This window comes from Mixophyes fleayi, chromosome 9 (assembly GCF_038048845.1).
Source record: "Mixophyes fleayi isolate aMixFle1 chromosome 9, aMixFle1.hap1, whole genome shotgun sequence".
In the NCBI taxonomy this organism is placed as follows: Eukaryota; Metazoa; Chordata; class Amphibia; order Anura; family Limnodynastidae; genus Mixophyes; species Mixophyes fleayi.
In genome coordinates this window covers 120,100,337-120,122,934 of record NC_134410.1, presented here as the reverse complement: position 1 = coordinate 120,122,934, position 22,598 = coordinate 120,100,337, and the positions used below count along the sequence as shown (strand labels likewise).

At 41.8% G+C, this 22,598-nt stretch overlaps 1 protein-coding gene across 1 annotated transcript; it reads right to left on the bottom strand.

The window, feature by feature from the left end:
* Nucleotides 1-649: 649 nt before the first annotated feature.
* On the bottom strand, nucleotides 650-20,633 carry LOC142101875 (uncharacterized). Its single transcript, XM_075186305.1, has 6 exons — nucleotides 20,540-20,633; nucleotides 18,697-18,804; nucleotides 15,081-15,141; nucleotides 14,755-14,984; nucleotides 3,656-4,042; nucleotides 650-2,429 (listed from the first exon to the last, which is right to left on the bottom strand). The coding sequence occupies exons 1-6, from the start codon at nucleotides 20,631-20,633 to the stop codon at nucleotides 2,329-2,331; spliced, it is 981 nt and encodes a 326-aa protein (XP_075042406.1). The 3' UTR covers nucleotides 650-2,328.
* Between the last annotated feature and the right edge of the window lie 1,965 nt (nucleotides 20,634-22,598).

Below are 22,598 nucleotides of genomic sequence, written 5' to 3'. Positions count from 1 at the left end.
TCACAAGGCTGATGTGTACTGTGTGGTGGTCACAAGGGTACTGTGTATTGTCTAGTGGTCACAAGGGTGCTGTGTATTGTGTGGTGGTCACAAGGGTGCTGTGTATTGTGTGGTGGTCACAAGGGTGCTGTGTATTGTGTGGCGGTCACAAGGGTGCTGTGTGGTCATCTGTAGCACATCCACTTCAAGTTTGAATGTTCTGTGAATTCAGAGATGCTCTTCTCCATACCACCTATGATTAATTGAGTTACTGTCGCCTTCCTGTCAGCTTGAACCAGACTGGCCAATTTTTTCTGACGTCCCTCATTTCCACCCACAGAACAGCCACTCTGGTTTTGAGCACCGTTCTCTATAAACTCTAGAGACTGTTGTGTGTAATAATCCCAAGAGACCAGCAGTTTCTGAGGTACTGAAACAACCCGTCCGACACCAACAATCATTCCACAGTAACAGTCACTTAGATCACATTTCTTCTCTATTTTGGTGCTTGGTCTGAACTACAATTGTAATTTTTGAACATGTCTGTCAGGGGAGGGCTGGAAAATTTTAGGAGCAGAAGCTTCCCCGTCTGCCCCCCAGCCCCTGAATTCTGCAGGCTTTAATGCATCGAGTTTCTGCCACATGATTGGCGGATTAGATATTTGCATTAACTAGCAGGTGTTCAGGTATAACTAATAAAGTGGACAGTGAATGTTTATACATTAGGATCAATATAGATACATACAATAGACATTGTACTTATATATATTTCTACATGGATTCAAGCTTTATTTTTTTTTATTTTTCTTAAGTTATCAGCACCCTGTACTTTGTGCAGTGTTAAAAACCTGAAAATTAGCATTTTTCATGCATGTTTCTATTAAAACACTTTATAAATAGAAATAATCAACCATTGTTTGTATTTTTGTCTTCATTGTTCAATAAAATAACATACCTTTATCTCTCAGGATAGTCCTGATTTTAGGGGACTGTGCTGATCAGCCAGGAGCTTGTCCCAGCATGAGGGACAGCTGGGACGTATTTCCACTCACGTTGCATACATGCTGTGTGATCCAGTTAGTGGTGCACTCTTTATATAAGGGAGGATGGGAGGGAGATGTAGGGGGTTGGAAGGAAGTGCAGGCTATGTCCTCCATGGTGCTGGCCACGCCCACACATCACTGGCCACACCCACCCACCACTGGACACACCTCCTTCTCACAATAGCCCCTTTATAATTTTCAGCCCCAAGTCCACGTGGGACTGTTTGATGTTCTGCAGAGTGCACATGGGACTGTGTGATATGCTGCAGAGTACGTGTGGTTCTGTGTGATGTTCTGCAGAGTGCACATGGGACTGCATGATATGCTGCAGAGTACGTGTGGTTCTGTGTGATGTGCTGCAGAGTGCACGCGGGACTGTGTGATATGCTGCAGAGTGCACGTGGGACTGTGGGATATGCTGCAGAGTGCACGTGTGACTGCGTGATGTGCTGCAGAGTACACATGGAACTGTGTGATGTGCTGCGGATTTGTCTTGAAAGGTTGTGTGATGTCCTGCAGAGAAAGAAGTGTATGTGGGACTGTATTGTATTACACAGTGTTTCAGTTTTGCTTTACACTAGGACTACATTGGTGTTATACTGTAAGGTGCAGGCGCATATATAACATACATATGTTTGATATGTATTTTATATGAAATCTTATGTATTGCTAGAGAATTATATGTGGCTGATATGATTTGATCACGTTAAATATATTTATATTTGCATTGGTGATTCGTGAGAAACTTTCATGACATTTTTTATAGTACTTTTATCATTTCTTTGCAATCTATTTTGCTTTTGATTTTTTTGGTAACCTCCATCTACAAAATCTCGTGATTGACCATATGTCGTAGACAGTGAGGATCAGTTGGATGATGATCTTGTCTACTCTGATACCAATGGCCTCCATATAGCAAAAGCTATGTACTTATTCTTATTTTGAGGCTGATATTGACTTACAATCTTTCAATTAAGACTTGTTGATGGATTTTCTCCATCACCTGCTGTTACAATATGTGCTCTCCCGTTGGTGTCCATTCAGTTCTTGTCATGTGTCTGGGGCTAGTCTCTGGCTCCGTTGCATGGAGCTCACGATGAAGACAGCATAAACATGAATTGCAATAGGGATTATTGATCCTTGCGGAGAATGCAGAAGTTAAAGCTGGGATGGAGCAGGAACATTACTTGCAGCGCACATTTTGCCTCCTGTTCTAATGTCTTTTTATTACGAATGAAAAACATCCGCAGGATTCCGGTATCGTAGCCTCGCCTTGTTGGCTTGCAAAGGAACATATGCCTGTGACCTAGCACTCCCAGATATAGAAGATGGCCACAAGTCCCCCGATTGGAACGAAGCAGAGAACTGTACGTATAGCAAATATCCACGTCCTGGTGGCGTTTTCACCTGAAAAAAAAAGAACAGTTGAGTTCTAAAATAGCACAAACAATATTATCAGTTATTTTTCTTCTCTCTGATTTATTGCGGCCACACACATGGCAGTATAGGACGTTTGATCTATTATTGCAACATAGGTGGGCCAAAATTAGCAAGAGATCCTAAAATAATCCAATCAGATTGTTATCAGCACGTTTGTAAATATGGTAGGAAATGTTAGTCATCTGGCTGCTCTAGCATGCCCCCCAGTGGTTCAAATGTGGTACAGCCATTTGCCACGAGTTCATGCCCCATATGAGCACTTGTAACTCAGGTCGAGAAGTCGGATCAGCCCGATGATCACCAACCAATCAGATCTGTGGCCAGACTAGCCAGCTATAGGACAGACACACCTCCCAGGGGCAGATTTAACCCTCCGCAAAAACTCCGACATGATATGTCTCTGCAGACTTTTCTGGAGTCACGCGGGGCCACCTCACGCCAAATTGAATCTGCCTCTTGGATTGTAAATTAATTTGGGCAGGATCATTTTGCCTTCTGTTTCGTCTATTGTATATAATTTGTTTGTATCATGACCCCTTCAATGTACTATGCAATATCTTGGCACTTTATAAATACAGTATAATAATAATATTTTGCCCATATTCTGACATTTTTAGAACAAAAATTGGTATCGATAGGTATGAGTGACATTATAGAAAAAAAATGACTGAGTGTCTAATCCATTCATACTACCCAAGTTTGAAACTGATGATGAAAAAATAAATATAAAATAGTGATCAACTTGCTTAATAAAATATAATCTAGATTTATTCAGTAATAAAAAATTACATTTCCTAAGCACCTATAATCACTGGAAACTTCCTCTATCTACCACCATTATAATATAATCTATATCAATCAACTTGTTATAAATACACTTTACATGTGGAGATAGACCAGGGTGGAAAACAAACTTCCGAAATATAAATTATTAAATTATAAATAATTTTATACATGTGTATATTGAAGAGAGCCCCAGTGACTGGTTAGTTTCTTGACCAGAACAGAGCAGATTAATTTACAGTACAGTTGCAAATTATATAGTTAAATGGTGGATGTGAATTAAAAAAAAAATATGTGGACTTCACTTCTAAATATAAACATATTTCCAGTATTCGTTGTGGTTGTTGAGCAAGAAGAAACATAATTAGACATCAGAATGTGATTACCAGTGGTTTATAGGTGGTACATACCGGAAGACAGCGTTGAATGGACCCAAATACTGATGTTCTCTTTAATTTTATATTGAGCAGTGGAGAACGTAACGGTGTAAATCCCACTGTCGCCAATCTGTAGATTATAAAGTAATAGGGATGCGTTCAGGGTGTAGAATTCCACTCGTCCTTCATACATTGGGTACACGGTGGACTTTCCGTTGATCCATGTGGGATATCCTTGAGAGTCGATGGTGTAGTTTGATACACTGTGATACAAGATAGCCCTGTTCTGGATAATCCATTCAATTGTGTACAAAGAGGACTGATGGGTTAAAGTGTAGGTCACTGGCAGGAGAACCGACTGGCCGACGGTGACATTGATAGCGTTTGTGTAGGCTTTAATTTCATGCTTGACGGAGATACCTGAAGAGATGAAATATCTGTAGGTTACATTCATGTCATGGCTCGAGAAAGGATCCTGCACAGCCTGAATAAAACACTTTGTCCGTTTCCACTTCACAAATGGGCTTGATAAGTTCTTTGCTCTAGCTCTGAGCCAACGAAGAGCGGGTCTTGTCCTATACTTTTAATGTAACACAATTGTATATACACCAGTGATGGGCAACCTGATGTACTTCTAGGGCGAAAGGTGCATGCCTCCAACCTTCAAAAGGGACACACATTGTTTTTTCATTCTATAAATGAAGGGCAATCTGCAAACAACCACTGCGCGCCCACATGACTTATTCCAAAATGATGCCCCTCACTGATGCCTCCAGCACAGGCCATTTGACCACACTTGCCACAAAATGCCCCCACTTGTAATCAGACTCCCACAAGCCATCAGATCCCATGGGTACTTCCAAACTCCTCTTCATACCTCCCCACATGCTCCTCAAACCTACCCACATGCCTCTCAGACCTGAAACATACCCATTACATGGCCATTCAGTCCTCCCATATGCCCATTAGACCTCCCAACATGCCCCTTACATGGCCATTTAGACCTCCCAAAACGCCCATCAGACCTTCCCACATGTCCCTTACATGGCCATTTAGACCTCCCAACACGGCCCATCAGACCTCCTTCATATGCCCATCAGACCTCCCCACATGCCCCTTACATGGCCATTGAGACCTCCCCATTCGTCCATCAGACCTTCCCACATGCCCGTCAGGCCTCCATCATAAGTCCATTACACCTTCCAACATGCCCATTAGTCCTACCCACATGCCCTTTACATGGTCATTTATACCTCCCCATATGGCCATCTGATCTTCACACATGGCCATCAGGCCTCCCTCATACACCCATCAGACCTTCCCACATAGCCATCAGGCGTCCCTCATACGCTCATCAGACCTTCCCACATGGCCATCAGGCGTCCCTCATACGTCCATCAGACCTTCCCACATGGCCATCAGGCCTCCCTCATACGCCCATCAGACCTCCTCACATGGCCATCAGGCCTCCCTCATACGCCCATCAGACCTTCTCACATGGCCATCAGGCCTCCCTCATACGCCCATCAGACCTCCTCACATGGCCATCATGCCTCCCTCATACGCCCATCAGACCTACTCACATGCTCCTTACATGTCCATCAGAACTCCACAGTCCATGATAGGTCTAGAGATTCCACGCACTCTCTTCTTCCCATTCAGCCCATTTGAAAAAAAATCGGATAGTGATGCACCTCCCCCGCAAACTTCCCAGTTCCTGGAATGTCTTCAAATAGGCCGAGCAGGAATAGAGGTGAGTGAAGTTAGGAACTGTTAGACCCATCCTGGACTTCAGCAGATCCAGCGAAGGGAGTGTAGCAGGCAGGTTTTCTAAATGTTTCATTCTGGTTGCAATTATTGTTTAACTCAAATAGAGCAGCAGAAAATACAATTATAATGTAGGTGAAAGTGTTGAAACTTAGTCTGAAATACTTACCAAGAATCAGGACCTGAGCTGTAAGAAGAATGCAGAAGAACTCTCTAGTTGTCATTCTTACTGAACAATTTGCATGTCTTTACTCACAATTCCTAGCGTGAGCACTAATCTGCTAAGTCCCTGGTTCTGCGGGCTAATGATGTCTGATAACAGAAAAATGACTATGAGAATCAGAGTCTGCTGCTTCTGAGTGGGCTGTGAACTGGACAGGAAGTTACAGTCGATAAACAGGACATAAACTGAAATGAAACGTTCCCCTACTTACCACAACAAGAGAAAAACATTCTGGTGCTTTTTCTAATTAAATAAATGACATATTACAGTGTTCTCTTACTGGCTGTACCACTACAATTGCGTATAATAATCCCCACAGCCCTCTCTTACCAAACAGCAGATTTCTGCTAAGTGACATGGCATCATATTGCCCATTACCCACCTTGCCCACTACTAGCATATGTACACTCACTGTTCCATTTACTTGAATTCACCATAAGAGAGTGCATTAGAGTCAATTGAATGTCCTCTGTTGACCACAACCACCGCAAGTGCAAGCACTCGTTAACCACTCGATATTAAACGTGGTCAGGATTGGCACATGGCGCCATTGGTGTCTAACGCAAGCCCAGTGAGTAAAGGACCTAATGTGGAAAACAAATATTTATTACTGGCTAGAGATGATATATATCACAGCCAATGTGATGTGGTGGTATAGTATGAAGTCTATATGGAGGGTGTTGTCACACATACAAACTGCTGTGTAATATATAAACACTGTGCTACATACCTCCCACTTGTCATGATTTGTGTGGAACAGTCCTGATTATAGGACTCTGTCCTGCAGTCCCTCCTGGGGGCATGATTGTCCAACTGGTGCCTGCTGCAGTGTTTGGAGGAAAGGGAGATTTGCTTTAATACACTATGCAGCCCTCTTGGGGAGGGGCCACGCCCCCATCGTGACATGGCCGCTCCCCATACTCCGATGCCGGGTGCGGAAATTATGAAGCTAGGCGATACAATTGTGTGTGTGTGTGTGTGTGTGTGTGTGTGTGGTTGTCAGGGGTGGATTAAGATAACTTTGGTCCCTAAGCGTCAATCAAGACATGAGCCCCCCACCCCTCCATCACGGTCACCACTACACAACCGGCATCCACCCTCCCTCAGTTTCAGTGTTGGAACTAAGGCATGGGCTGCCCAGGGGGTAAATGTATCAAACCTTCTAAAGGGGAGGTGTTGTAACCCATAGCAACCAATCAGATTCTAAATAGCTTTCTCTAGAACCTCCTAGGTAAATGATAGCTAGAATCTGATTGGTTGCTATGGGCAATACCCCCACATTTCCTTTTTAGAAGGTTTGATGCATTTACTATCAGGTGTAAAAATATAGTCCCGCCCCCAGCCTATCAGCCTATGGGGGTGGGACCGGTTGGGCCAATAGGACTCTGCCCAAACCAATTTACCTTTGCAATAAAAACAGAGACTTAAGCATGGCAACTCTAGGTCATGGCTTTTACTGAATAGAGAATATGGAAACGTGGGGGCAATAAGCATTGCAGACACCAGCTCACCACCACTTAAGACTAGGGATGTGCACCGGCGACTTTTGAGGTCTCGTGTTTTGTGTTTTGGATCCGGATTTTCGTTATTTTTGAGGTTCGGATTTGTCTCGCAAAACACTTGACGAAAGGTCTCGGTTCGGATTTAAGGTATTGGATTCGGATTTTTTTTGAAAAAAACATAAAAAGTTTAAAAATCAAGTTTTTGGGCTTATTTTCACTCCTAGGCTATTATTAACCTCAATAACATTCAATAACAAGCATTTCCACTAATTTACAGTGTATTGTAAACACCTCACAATATAGTTATTAGTCCAAAACGTTGCAACAAGGTATCTTTCTGGACTGCGTAGAGGAGTGGGTCACCACAATATATATTAAAAACCCTGAACTTTTATGATTCGCACCAATAATTGTACCTGGACTGCGTAGAGGAGTGGGTCACCACAATATATTAAAAACCCTGAACTTTTATGAATCGCACCAATAAATGTACCTGGACTGCGTAGAGGAGTGGGTCACCACAATATATTAAAAACCCTGAACTTTTATGAATCGCACCAATAAATGTACCTGGACTGCGTAGAGGAGTGGGTCACCACAATATATTAAAAACCCTGAACTTTTATGAATCGCACCAATAAATGTACCTGGACTGCGTAGAGGAGTGGGTCACCACAATATATATAATAAGAAAACCATCAACTTGTTTGATTCGCACCAATAAATGTACCTGGACTGCGTAGAGGAGTGGGCACTGGGCACCACAATAAAATATATAAAAAACCTTCAACAGGTCTGCATTACACTACACATACGGCTGCTCCTCCATCCTCTCCATCATATACATGTTGGAGTTTTAGCGTGTGACAACCTCTTGTTTTTGATAATGTCAGTGCATTTTGAATATTTTTCAATTTGCCCCACACCACTGAATGTACTTTATCTATGATACGCATCTATCTATCTTGACTGCGTAGTGGGGTGGCCCCGGTACCCAACTTGATACCGGGGCCACAATAAAATAAATACACCCTCCACGTGTCAGAATTCCACCAAACAAGTATCTGGACTGCGTAGTGGGGTGGCCCCGGTACCCAACTTGATACCGGGGCCACAATAAAATAAATACACCCTCCACGTGTCAGAATTCCACCAAACAAGTATCTGGACTGCGTAGTGGGGTGGCCCCGGTACCCAACTTGATACCGGGGCCACAATAAAATAAATACACCCTCCACGTGTCAGAATTCCACCAAACAAGTATCTGGACTGCGTAGTGGGGTGGCCCCGGTACCCAACTTGATACCGGGGCCACAATACCTCCTCCAAACATGCTACAGACAATTCGTCATTGAGATCCCATTAAGTATGTTAAAGACAGACAGGGTCCAAGTGTTATTAGTTGACTTTGTAAAGAAAAAAACTGTCCCTGTTGCACATAGTCGTGCAATGAAGACTTACTTTTTCATTTAAAGGCACGATCTTTCAAGTGTAGTGTTTGTAAGTCTAAGTCATATTATACTTTTGGTAAAATTGGTTTTTTTTGTTCCTCTTTATGTTAATTAATTAGTAATAGAATTAAAGTAGGAAATAGAATTAAATAGAATTAAAGTAGGAAATAGAGTGGTATAGAGTTGTAGTGTGGTATAGATAGAGTGGTCCACACAATATAATAATAAAACCCTCAACTGGTCTGAATTCCACCAAACAAGTATCTTGACTGCGTAGTGTGGTGGCCCCGGTACACAATTTGGTACCGAGGCCACAATATAATTTAAAAACCCTCCACGTGTCGGAATTCCACCAAACAAGTATCTGGACTGCATAGTGGGGTGGCCCCGGTACCCAATTTGATACCGGGGCCACAATACCTCCTCAAAACATGCTCCAGACAATTCGTCATTGACAGACCCCAGACAGACAGGGTCGTAGTGTTATTGTTTGACTTTGTAAACCCAAAAAAATGTCCCTGTTGCACTTGCACATAGTCGTGCAATGAAGACTGACTTTTTCATTTAAAGGCACGATCTTTCAAGTGTAGTGTTTGTAAGTCTAAGTCATATTATACTTTTGGTAAAATTGGTTTTTTTTGTTCCTCTTTATGGTAATTAATTAGTAATAGAATTAAAGTAGGAAATAGAATTAAATAGAATTAAAGTAGGAAATAGAGTGGTATAGAGTTGTAGTGTGGTATAGATAGAGTGGTCCACACAATATAATAATAAAACCCTCAACTGGTCTGAATTCCACCAAACAAGTATCTTGACTGCGTAGTGTGGTGGCCCCGGTACACAATTTGGTACCGAGGCCACAATATAATTTAAAAACCCTCCACGTGTCGGAATTCCACCAAACAAGTATCTGGACTGCATAGTGGGGTGGCCCCGGTACCCAATTTGATACCGGGGCCACATTACCTCCTCCAATTTCCAAGTGTAGTGTTTATAACATCTTAACACTACACTAATTCTAGCACGTCAAAACCTCTTGTTTTAAATAATGACAGGGCATTTAACTTTTGATTTAATTTATTGAATTTGTTGGCATTTTCTTTTACTTTTTGAACATGGCAAACGACTGTTGAATGGTCACATAATGCCAAAAAAAAAGGTGCAAGATGGAATTGTCCTTGGGCCCTCCCACCCACCCTTATGTTGTTGAAATAGGACATGCACACTTTAACAAACCAATCATTTCAGCGACAGGGCCTACCAAACAACTGTGGCTGAAATGATTGGTTTGTTTGGGCCCCCACACCAATAAAACAATTCATCTCTCCCTGTACAAACTAAACAGGCTCTACTGAGGAAAGATGTCGTCCTTATCCTCAACCTCTGATTCCTCTCCCCCTACAGTGTGTACTTCCTCCTCCTCACACATTATCAATTCGTCCCCGCTGGACTCCACAACCACAGTCCCTCTGTACTGTCTGGAGGGCAGTGCTGTACTTCATTGAGGAATTGATTATTCATTTTTATAAACATCATTTTTTCAACGTTGTGAGGAAGCAACCTCCTTCGCCGCTCACTGACCAGGTTCCCCGCTGCACTAAAAACTCTTTCCGAGTACACACTGGAGGGGGGACAACTCAGTTAAAAAATAGAGCCAGTTTGTACAGGGGCTTCCAAACTGCCTTTTGGAGTTCTACCACGTCACTACCTCTAGTTAATTTAGATTGCAAGGCTTGTAAATATAAATACTTTGAAGATAAAAAAAAGCAGGCTGCACAGACTGTGGAGCTAGAAAGTGAAATTAAATGGACCACGTTACTTTGGTGGCTATCTATGCCCCCCCCCCCGCCCTACACTTGTAGTTGAATATAAATAAAGCAGCCTGCATAGACTGTAGAACTAGCAATTCAAATATACAAAGAAATGGACAAAGGCAGTTTGGTATCTGTCTGCATCAGATCCCCTCTCCACTAGGAGTAAAACAGAAAACTTTTCAGCCGTTATATAATCTAGAATATAAATAGAAATTGAGAAATGCAATTTGGTATCTGTCTGCATCATAATCATCAACATCCTCCTCAGCGCCAGCTACATCAATATCCTCCTCCCAGTGCACAACATTCACACCTTCATTAGCCAAATCTGTAACTGGACTGTGGGTGATCCTTCCAGCATATGCAGAGGGCGTGCTGCAAATGCTGGATGGAGTCACCTCTTCCCGTACAGTGATGGGAAGGTCAGGGTTCACAACCAACAACACCCTTGGACTCGCCTTGGGGATTTGTGATGTCATCTGTTTAGAAGGCAGAGTTCTTTGCTGTTTTGTTGTTGTTGCTGACAGCATAACTCTCTTAAATTTTTTGTAGGGGGGGGGGAGGAGGGCTTTGATCCTTGGGTGAAGTTGGACCACTAGTCATGAACACGGGACAGGGCCTAAGCCGTTCCTTGCCACTACTTGTCGTAATTGGCATATTGCCAACTTTACGTTTCTCCTCAGATGATTTTAAGTTTCTTTTTTTGCTGTTTTTTGAGAACTTGGGCTTTTTGGATTTTACATGCCCTGTACTAGGAGATTGGGCATCGTGCTTGCCAGACGACGTTGATGGCATTTCATCGTCTATGTCATGACTAGTGGCAGCAGCTTCAGCATTAGGAGGAAGTGGGTCTTGATCTTTCCCTACTTTATCCTCCAAATTTTTGCTCTCCATTATATGTAGCACAAGATACTGCAGAATGTGTGAACTTGGTAATATTGCAGTACCAATGGACTTATAATGCTGGATTGGTTTTGCAAATTTGGTTATAATTATTATATATTTTTTTTTTTTTTTAATTTTTTATTTTTTTTTACTTTTTTTTTATTTTTTACAAACTTGGGAATAATGGGGAAATAACTATGCCCTTAGAAGCACAGAGCACAGGACACAGCACCACTGGACTGAACAGGACACGGCACAGGACCCAGCAGCACTACGGAACTCAGCAGGACAGAGCACAGGACACAGCACCACTGGACTGATACTGCAGAATGTGTAAACTTTGTAATATTGCAGTACCACTGGACTTTTACTGCTGAATGTGTGAGCTTGGTAATATTGCAGTACCAATGGACTTATAATGCTGGATTGGTTTTGCAAATTTGGTTATAATTATTATATTTTTTTTTTTTTTTTAATTTTTTATTTTTTTTTACTTTTTTTTTATTTTTTACAAACTTGGGAATAATGGGGAAATAACTATGCCCTTAGAAGCACAGAGCACAGGACACAGCACCACTGGACTGAACAGGACACGGCACAGGACCCAGCAGCACTACGGAACTCAGCAGGACAGAGCACAGGACACAGCACCACTGGACTGATACTGCAGAATGTGTAAACTTTGTAATATTGCAGTACCACTGGACTTTTACTGCTGAATGTGTGAACTTGGTAATATTGCAGTACCAATGGGCTTATACTGCAGGATTGGTTGTGAAAATTTTGTGGTAATTAAAAAATATTAAAGTAGTTTTTGGTATTTTATAAAAAAAAAAATTTTTTATTTTTTTAAACACAGGGGAATATTGGGGAAATAACTATGCCCTTAGAAGCACAGAGCACAGGACACAGCACCACTGGACTGAACAGGACACAGCACAGGACCCAGCAGCACCACTGACCTCAGAAGGACAGAGCACAGCACACAGCACCACTGGACTGATACTGCAGAACACAGCACAGCACAGCACAGCACAGCACAGCACAGCACAGCACTAAACAGCACAGAACTAAACAGCACAGAACTAAACAGCACAGAACTAAACAGCACAGAACTAAACAGCACAGAACTAAACAGCACAGAACTAAACAGCACAGAACTAAACAGCACAGAACTAAACAGCACAGAACTAAACAGCACAGAGGACCACCTAACACACCCTCCCTCTACCCTGATCAATGCCCGAGTGAAGATGGCGGCGACTAGCGGGGAATTTATAGGATCCGAGTATCGCGAGATCCGACAACGGGATTATGAGTCAGAGCCTCAGTTTCACTTTTGAATTTGGCGCCAATACCCGGATCTGTCTCGGATCCGACTCGGATCCGCAACGTTCGGGTGGGCTCGGATTTCAGAAATCCGAGCGCGCTCATCCCTACTTAAGACCTCAATGTATTCACCTCAACAGCCATAAAACGGAGGGGGTCCACAACACCATGCCATGCCCCCTTTCCAGACCCCAGGACGTCCTAATTCTCACCTTCCCTGGGTTTGCACATGACCACCCTCATGTCCACTCATGTTGCCACAGAACCAAGTGGAGCAACGTCTTGCCCACCAAAGGGCCATATTCTGTGGCTGGCCGCAGTGCTTACTGCCAAGCCAGGTCCCTTGCAAAGAGACTGACACTAAAGCCACAACCTATCCTAGCCATTCATGTGCAAGTGTACTGTGTATGTGCCCCCAGTGCAAGACATATACCTCTCCTCTCCGCAGCAAGGTGTACAACGCTGCACATGTTTTGCCCTAAGCCTAAGGCAAGGCCCTCTGGGTTGTGTCTTCTCTGCTTATCAACCTCGCCCGCTAAACAGATTGTTGGGATAGTCCACATCCTATATACCAGTGACCTGTTCCACTATTATATACCAATACATTGGGATAGAAGCACCTGTCATCAAACATCACAAGTGATAAATCAGGTACAAAGCAAAACTTGCACGGGGAGGTGAAGGGGGGGGGGGGGGGGTTGCTGATCCAGAGAAAATTAAAATACAATAAAGGAAATAGATTGGCCAGATGCCTTAGGGTGTTTTTAAGAGTAAAACTGTAAAAACCCCTTGCAGGTTACACTTTAATGCCGGCCTGCGGATTTCCTTCCTGGATCGCACCGAATGTCACAGGGAAATGCAATGGCAGACTGCCTGATCTAATATTTACACCTGCTGAAGCTTCATATACCTAATTCCCTAATTTCTTAATCTACTCATTTGAAACCCTTTAAACAGCCTAAGTAGGCATATTCCTGAGTCTTGGAGTGACACCCAAGTCCAGGGGCAAATGCAGGATTTGTAGAGGGGGGTTTCCACACCACGCTGCCAGTGGACGTGACCAGCATGCATGGGGACGTGGCTATAATTTTAGACAGTGCTTGGCTGCTCTCCAACTCTTCCTATCCCCATAATATACATGGGCAATGCTCTCCCTTTTCAAGCAGAGCTGTGTGAAGCGTGAGCAGGGTCCAGCCATTTCAATTATACAGTACCCCAGGCTTGGAGGGGGTTTCCAGGCCCTAGGAAACTCCCCCTCGGTTTGCCTATGCAAGTCCTCCTACCCCGATATTCTAGTTTGATTTATGAATCCTGCAACTAATGGATCCATTATTGGTGATGACATTTATCAAGAGCATACCCAACATCTTGGCAGTTTCAGATGATTCTACATGATTGCTAATCACAATGGTGCCACAAAGGTCCATTACTTCCCCTGGCCTTGCGTATACTGCATACTGACCCTGCTACTCCGATTAGGCACACTAGCCTTTTGCAAGGTGGACATCCCCCGACCCAACTCTTTGTCACCCGCCTCATCAGTTCCTAGAGACGTCCTCCTCCCCTTAAATCTTGATGAAGAAGGAAATGCCCTTCACTATCTTGTTGGCCTATGCCCTAGAACTACCAGCTTCATGCATGGCAGACAAAAGGGTTAGAACTATTACAACACTGCCACTAAAAGCTCATTAGTGCAAGTACTGCCTCGTTAATTTTTGCCAAGACCAAAATTTCCATCAGTGAATTCCAGAGGTGCCAGACTTGATCCCTGTACTTAGTTGAGGAAATAAAGGGGCTAATGAGGGATATGTGTGTGTGGTTGGGGGTTAATGTATGTGCTATGCAGACACACACGTATCTTAAGGTATTTGAGCCTCTGCACACTATGTAGATTGTGTTATTTCAACAGGCGTAACTTACGCCTACGCTTTCGGCATAAATTATGTCAGACTTTACATCAGCCCCTAAAGGTTCAAAACCAATATTTAAATTATCTCTGCAATATTGAGTGTTAATATTTTATTTTTTTACAGAAACCTGCAACATTGGCGCAACACATAAAAACTCTAGCAGCAGCTGTGACTAATGAGTTAATTAGATATCAGAATGTGATTGCCAGTGGTTTACATACCAGAAGACTGTAGCAAGGTGGTGTACTTACCAGAAGGTGGCGCTGTATGAACCCACACACTGATGGTCTCCTTAGTTTTATAGCGAGCAGTGGAGACTGCAACAGTGTAAATCCCACTGTCACTAATCTGTACATCATAAAGTAATAGGGAAGCATTCAGGGTGTAGAATTCCACTCGTCCTCTATACCTTGGGTATATGTCGGTCGTTTCACTGCTCCATGTGGGATATCCTTGAGGGTCGATGGTGCAGTTTGATACACTGTATTACAAAATAGTCCTGTCCTGGATAAGCCATTCAATTGTGTACATAGAGAACTGATGGACTAAGGTGTAGGTCACTGGCAGGAGAACCGACTGGCCGACAGTGACATTGATAAGATTTGTATAGGCTTTTATGTCATGGTCGACCACGTTACCTGAAGAGATAAAATATCGGCATGTTACATTCATAACTATGACTGGTTTGAGAAAGGATCCTGCGCACCCTGAACAATACACTCAACTTTCAGTGTATATTCCTTATAGGAAACATAATACATCAAAGCAATACATTCCATAATGTTTGAGCAGGCCTCTGTATAAATTTCTAGCCACTGGAACTAGCAACATATAATATGTTAACAACATACGCAAGCACAAAAAGAAATATATAGGGAAAATGTATTTCCCCAATGAATCAATATAACGAAGTCATGTTTCATATGTAAATGTGTGAAAAATCATACCATGTTTAGTGGAATTTATGCCATATATATGCTATGTTCAGAGTTAGGGGTTTGAGCAAGAAAGAACAAGGTTTAACCTCTTGATTGTTAAGTTGAATGGGACTCGTCCATTAAATTCTATGGGAAATACCAGCGATAGTGTAAGGCTATTTAGAGCTTATATCTCCATATAACTGGCACTTAGATAGTTGGAGGTACCCTTGTTTAGAAGAGGGAAGTGCCCTATTTTAAATAATGGCACCCCTGTTTAGTTGTTGCCTGGAGATCACTGCTGATCAGCAGACATTTAAAAAAAATAAAAAGACAACAAAAAACAGTGAGCCCAAAAGTGTTCAGCACATGGGTGAGAAAAGCCTCAGCAGGAAAGGGGTTAAAAAGTGATTAAATTATATTATATTAGATTTCGGAGTTTCAGTTTACTACTGAACATTTTCCAAAACCTCTAGCCTTTTCCCAGGCAGCAGATTAAATAAAAAGTATATGACAGTGGTTTATGTATCTGAGTTTTATTTGTTTTATTTTATGTCAATTTGTTATCACCATTTTATTCAATAAACACTGTGGGCCTGATTCAGTAAAGAAAGTGAAGCAAAAAAAAAAGAGTAACTTTTTACCTTGGCAAAACCATGTTACATTGGAGGGGGAGGTAAATTTAAAATGTGATAGCAGATCTATATTTGGGGTAGGGCATGTCCCAGATCAACTTCAAATTTCAGTGTACAAATAAGCTATCAAGTATGTATGTGCTACATGAAAAATCAGACAGTATTTAACTTATGTGCAAAATAAAAAAACTAATTTGCACCCCTTGGATTGTAATATGGTTTTGTGCAGGAGAAAACTTACTCATTTCTTTGCATTACTTTCCTTAATTATTCAGGCCCTGTGACTTTTGTCATATAGAATCACATTTAATAATGTTCTGTCTTTGTGTCCATAAGGAATTCATGTGTTAAATAAGCTTGGTTTTTATTACTCTCTATTTATGTATGGAATTTTTGGTATACAGTAAAACTGATTAATTTAGGTTGTGATTGCATTTTGGGATAATTCAGAAAGTAATTGAAGACTTCTTAAGAGTGTCAGCTCTTTCACACCTCATGTCACGCATGCCCAGGTAAAAGTTGACATGATAAAGGGTAATAAAATTAAAGAAGTCTGTCTGGACATTAGAATGATTTGTAGGTAGACAACCCCTTTAAGCCGATAGTTTCAAACCTGTCTTGACTTTGCATGTTTTCACGATGACCCTGCTTCATGTTCAAACAGTTAGTGATCTGTTAAATTCAGATGTACTTCTCTTTGACTTATCTATGTTTCTGTGAGCAGATCTTGAAAACAGGGACAGGATGAGGAGTAGGCAGAAGAATCAACTACAGGGGGCATAAAACCAACAGAGAACAAACTCAATTGCAAAGTCACACATTTATCCTGCTCTTGACCATTCAGTTCTGGATTCATCTGGTCAGCATCACTGAATGATAAACCACCGAGGTGCTGACGGAGAACGGCATTTTATCCTCTTTGCCTTCCAAAACATACTGGGCCTGACTGCATCTTGTTAAATAAAGAGTAAGGAATTTTTATTGCATTTCCCCCGTATTCAAATCCAAGCAGATCTCAAGAAACGTTTCGATTTGAATCTGGGAGTAAGTACTAAGACAGAGTGCAGTATACGCACATGCATGTGTAATATAAGGTCATATCAGAACACATACCAAACAAACTATATTATAAAATAAATGAATAACTCAAAACAGTATAGTCCTTAATAAAAATATGGTGGGGGAAAAAATGTATCTTTTTTTTTCTACGTTAAATATATGTAAAGATACTTGCAATGCGCACTGAACATACAATGCATTTTTATAGTCTATCTTACTTTCATACACATGTCCTATACTAACTAGTGGCACGCAGTCATCACTATCAGTCGGCACTGACACCTGCTCTGTAGCTGGTGCAAATGATACGGCTGAAACAAGCGTACTTACAGGAAAAACAGGACTTGAAACGACCGCACCTGCGTTGGAACGCCATTAGCCCGCCCTTACTGTACATCGCCTACATTCCTTTCTCCGCGTTCCACCCTTCATCACAGGCAGCCGTAAGTGTAATTTGCGTTCGGACACGAATTATATGCAATTGCGTTCATAGGTGTAAGTTCCGTTTCGGAGCGTGTGCAAAACAATTTCAAGTAAGATATGGCACTTAAATGGACTTACATCCAAACATGAATCAGGCTCCACTGTCTCCACATTAATTGAAAATATACAGAACTCAGGGGTAAAGGAGTGAAAGATAATAAAAAAAGAATAAATTCACAGCCGGTAAGGAAATTAAAGAATGACTCCAACAAAAACTAGAATAGTAGAAATATAAACCACGGAATTCTGTTTGTCCTATACATAGGGGTCTTGCGGTTCCATGAAACTCTCCTCTCGCAACTTGGCCTGATTGAAGGAGAGCGAAGTGCGTGGCCACTAAACCTATCTGGATTTTGCTTTGGGTGGAGGTTTTTTTTTTACAGAAAATAGTACTGCAAAATGGTACAATGACTTTACAGCTAAAAATGTTTTTTAAAAAGAAAAAAAGTCTGAAATACTTACCAAGAACCAGCACGTGAGCTGTGAGAAGAAGGCAGAAAACCCTTTCTAGCTGTCATTCTTACTGAACAATTTGCATGTCTTTACCCACAATTCCTAGCGTAAGGTCTGATCCCCTTAGTCCCTGGTTCGGCGTGGTTATGCTGGATGGTAAAATCTAACTATGAGGATTGGAGCATCCTGCTTCTGTCTGTGCTGGACAGGAAACAGAAACTACAGCCAACAGAAATGAAAGAATAACCACCTACTTACCACAGAAAGCATATATGGAACTTTCTATAATGAAATAAATTACAGACTAGGGGCCTGATTCATTAAGGAGCTTAACTTGAGAAACTTCTTATTTCAGTCTCCTGGACAAAACCATGTTACAATGCAAGGGGTGTAAATTAGTATTCTGTTTTGCACATAAGTTAAATACTGACTGTTTTTTCATGTAGCACACAAATATCAACTCTACATTTCAGTGTACAAATAAGCTATCAAGTATTGTTGTCACAATTAAAAAGCAACCCACATAAGGTAAATCAGTGCTTATAGCTTTGTCAGAGATTCTGTAGTCTGACACAATGATGTAGAACTTCTCCATGACACTACCGAAAATAAACGGGAGAGGAAGTAAAAACTGGTTTCTTTTCACCTAATTCTTTTACGATTGTGATTTTGCTGTAAAAAGACGTTTTCTCTTCTTCTTTCACGGTATCCTGAGCTCTCTCTGAGCCGATTGTTTGAAGAGTCGCTGATGGATCTGAATGGAACACAGAAGGAAAGCATACAGTTCCTAGGTACGGTGGCCTGCAAGCTTATAACTCAGTCTGTGTGCAACCAACGCGTTTCATCCAAGCTCTGGACTTTTTACACCGACATGTGTATTTGACCCTCGTTTTAAAGGGTTTCAGTTTCCAAACATTTTATTAGTCAAAAAAAAAATAAAACAGTCTAATTGATTGGTAAAATTGACAAAGAAACTAAAACAAAGTTTTAACCAAAGAAATCATGAAATGAATGCCTTTGACGCAGAGCATTTGCACTGAAAAAATGTATTTTTAAAAATGACTTGTGAAAGAACGCACGAGGGTGTAGATGAAAACACAAAAATAAAATAAGAATGAAACTTTGAATGAAAATGATTAAGATACCATTCTAAAAAGGTTTGTTCATAGGGCTTATTTCTGAAATTGATACATGGGTAGAAAAGTTCACTTTCACGTTTTTTATTATGAATTCTTAATTAGTTAAAAATTGACCTAGGTCAAGATTAATTTTACAACTGCTTACAGTAATGTTTGAACATCTACTACGATGGCAGAAAACCCAGGACTGAATTTTTAATAAACAGATTATGTCATATCAATAATCACTATCAGTACTTACACCTGTCCTGTACCTGGAAAGTGATGTGGCTGAAACTAGGCGTACTTAGGGGAAACCCAGGACCTGAATCATACGCATCTGTGTTGGCACGCCCTCTGCGCACCCTTGGTACGTACATTTATCACATTCATCTCCCCATTCAATCTCTCAAGTTGTAGGCAATGGTGTCATTTGCGTTGAGACATGAATCGCATGCAATTGCGTTTATTAGCGTAAGATCCATTTCTGAGTATGCGCAGAGCTATTTCACGCAAGATACGTCACACAAAGCGGTTTACCTCCGAATCAGGTACTATGTGAGTAAGTAGATTGTAAGCTCCGATGCGGCAGGGACTGATGTGAGGATTACATATTCTCTGTACAGCGCTGCGTAATATGATTGTCGCTTTATAATAAAACAATAATAATAATAATATTCAAAAGGTACAGTATGATTTCACTTTAGTGCCAATGTCTGCCTCACTTTTCAACATGTAGACCGGCTCACCGTCTTAGGCACGCCTCAAAGTGCTTGAGGTCTTACATCCAACTCTACGCCATACACACGTTCCAAGTGTTATCCTGACACCAAACGCTCCACATTTATAACTTATCAAGTAAGTGTTACCATATTCACATCGCATAACGATAACGTAATGTGCTCAAATTCCAAATACCATTTGCTTGCATTAGCAGTATCGTCCTATAGGGAAACTCTTGCCGCAACTTACGAAAGTCATTGATAAGATACAATTTCTTGCATATGAACAGGTATATGAAGTCAGATCAGTACATTACAGTGTACTCCCGTAATAATGTGCTAGCAGCTGCAAAAACGATACTTTGTTACAATTGCAAAGTATAAGTGACTGCAAGAAAAGCTATTGCTATAACTCTCATTAATGTGTTTAATTCGCTCCTCTGTGTTCGCACCTCCTGAGGTGGTGAAAAGTTTTCAAAATGATTCATTTTAATCTGAAAAGGTCAGAACGTGGTAAAGAACATTGAATGAAAATCTGCTTAAAAATAAAAAAGTGTGTCAAAATGTTTTTTAGACCAAACTAAGGCAAATAAAGGAAATGTTACACGTCGGACCCACGGACCTAATGCCCGGGGTCCAGCACACTCACCTGACCACACTCCCTGAGCTTCCTGCCGGCTCCGCGGCTCCTGACACCACCAGTCTGCTTTCCTGGACTGCACACGTGCAGACCCAGCTTTCATCACCTCCTCCTCACATTCACTGGGAGACTAATTGTCCCTCAGGATATTTAAGGCACCTGTCCACAGGTCAGGTGTCCGTTCTTTGAGTCAGATCTCTCTAGCACTCAGACGTGGCTCTGTTTGCTCTCCTGCTCTACACCTGCCGCAGACTATCGCTCCTTGTCTCCAGCATTTCCGCAGCTATCCACAATCGTGTCCATACCTGCTACAAAATATCGCTCCTTGTCTCCAGTAACTCTGCAGACCATCAGGCCTTCCTCAGCCTCTGATTGGACCACCACTTTTTCCCAGTCTCTGGGTTCTCTCTACTGGTCTCATCTGGCACTCACTCAGAGGGCCACGACATGCCGGGCAAAGGCCCCTAAGTCCATACCTCCATGCGGGGGTCTCTGGCGAAAACCATCTGCCTCGCTAGACTCCGCACCTTTGGGCTGAGTAGCACCTAGTCTAGTAATTGGATCCTTGTAGCCTGTCGGACTAGTCCAGTGTTGGCTAACCTGTGACATTCCAGGTGTTGTGAAACTACAAGTCCCAGCATACCCTTCCAGCAATAAGCTGCTATATATTGGCAAAGCATGCTGGGACTTGTAGTTTCACAACACCTGGAGTGTCACAGGTTAGCCAACACTGACCTAGTCAGACAGGCTACAAGGATCCAATTACCATAGTGACGGAGGCAGGAAATTATTTATCCCATGTCAATTCCACTTTAAACATAAAACTGCAGAGATGTGAGATGTGTCTATGTGAGTCAGACATGTCGGTGCGATGAACTGACCAGGGGGTAAATGTATGAACATGCGGGTTCTTCAACACCCGCGTGTTCAGCGTGTTCGGCGATTAAATTTCAAGCGGCACTGCATTGTAAAGGGAAGTTTCCCAGGTGTGTGTTGGCAAAGGTAAAGGTAGATGTATAGTAATTTGCCTACGTATAACATAACCTATAATACATACATCTTTAGTGCTCTCTTATTTTGGGAAGGTTAGTTGCGTGGATACTTGTGCATTAACTAAACACTTCATATTTTGCTAACTTTCTAGCCGCAGACTAATGTTTTCTTGTTATAGAAACACATTTGGTGAGCGTGCCTTTAAAGTGAGCAGATAGACATGGAGATAAAATTGGAGGATAGTGGTCAGTGGTCACATTCTAGACATGCAATGTCCACCACAGACTACTCTGTCGTCCTTCACCACAATCACTTGCTGTACCACTCTCTCTCCATGTTCATTGCATCTCATCTCGTTACACCTACATCACCCACAGCTCTGACTGCAGTTTAGCTACACATCTGTATTACTAATACCCAGGGGCAGGCTGAGCTGGGGGCCCCCCAGCTCAATGTAATAAAATGTTGCCAATAGGCTGCTGAGTCAAGTCTTGCCCCCCGGAAAAAAATTACCGCCCCTTCCCTGCTCATACCCAATTCCATCACACTCCTCACTCAAATGCATTATCTTGTCGACACTTGTTATTTTGTGTTATGTACAGTATGACGTCCAATGTCCAGCACCTTCATTGCTGTTAATATACATTTTTTAACTATGTTGTACTTAAACACTGCGCTGAAGATTGTTGTGTCTTCTTTACAAATGAACAGTAATATAAACACATAGGGCCTGAGTCATTAAGGAAAGTAAGGCAAAAAAAAGGAGTAAATTTGATCTTGGACAAAACCATGTTACAATACAAGGGGTGCGAATTAGTTTCTTGTTCTGCATGTAAGTTAAATACTGGCTGCTTTTTCATTTCGCACACAAATACTTGATAGCTTTATTTTTACACTGAAATTTAAATTTATTCTAGGACATGCCCTATTGCAACTTTAAATCTGTCCTCACATTTTAAGTTCACTTCCCCCTCCAATGCAACATGGTTTTGCCAAGGTGCAAAGTTACTCATTTTTTTGCTTTGCTCTACTTAATGGCTCAGGCCCATAATGTGTATATTTAAAGCGGTAATCA

What these genes read in the sequence shown, in the direction of transcription:
- LOC142101875 (XM_075186305.1), bottom strand. Translation starts at nt 20,633, where the DNA reads ATGAAAGCTGGGTCTGCACGTGTGCAGTCCAGGAAAGCAGACTGGTGG. An exon ending in CACAATCGTAAAAGAATTAG is followed by an intron (nt 15,142 to 18,696) that starts GTGAAAAGAAAC and finishes TTATCTCTTCAG; the next exon opens with GTAACGTGGTCGACCATGAC. An exon ending in ATCAATGTCACTGTCGGCCA is followed by an intron (nt 14,985 to 15,080) that starts GTCGGTTCTCCT and finishes TTTGTAATACAG; the next exon opens with TGTATCAAACTGCACCATCG.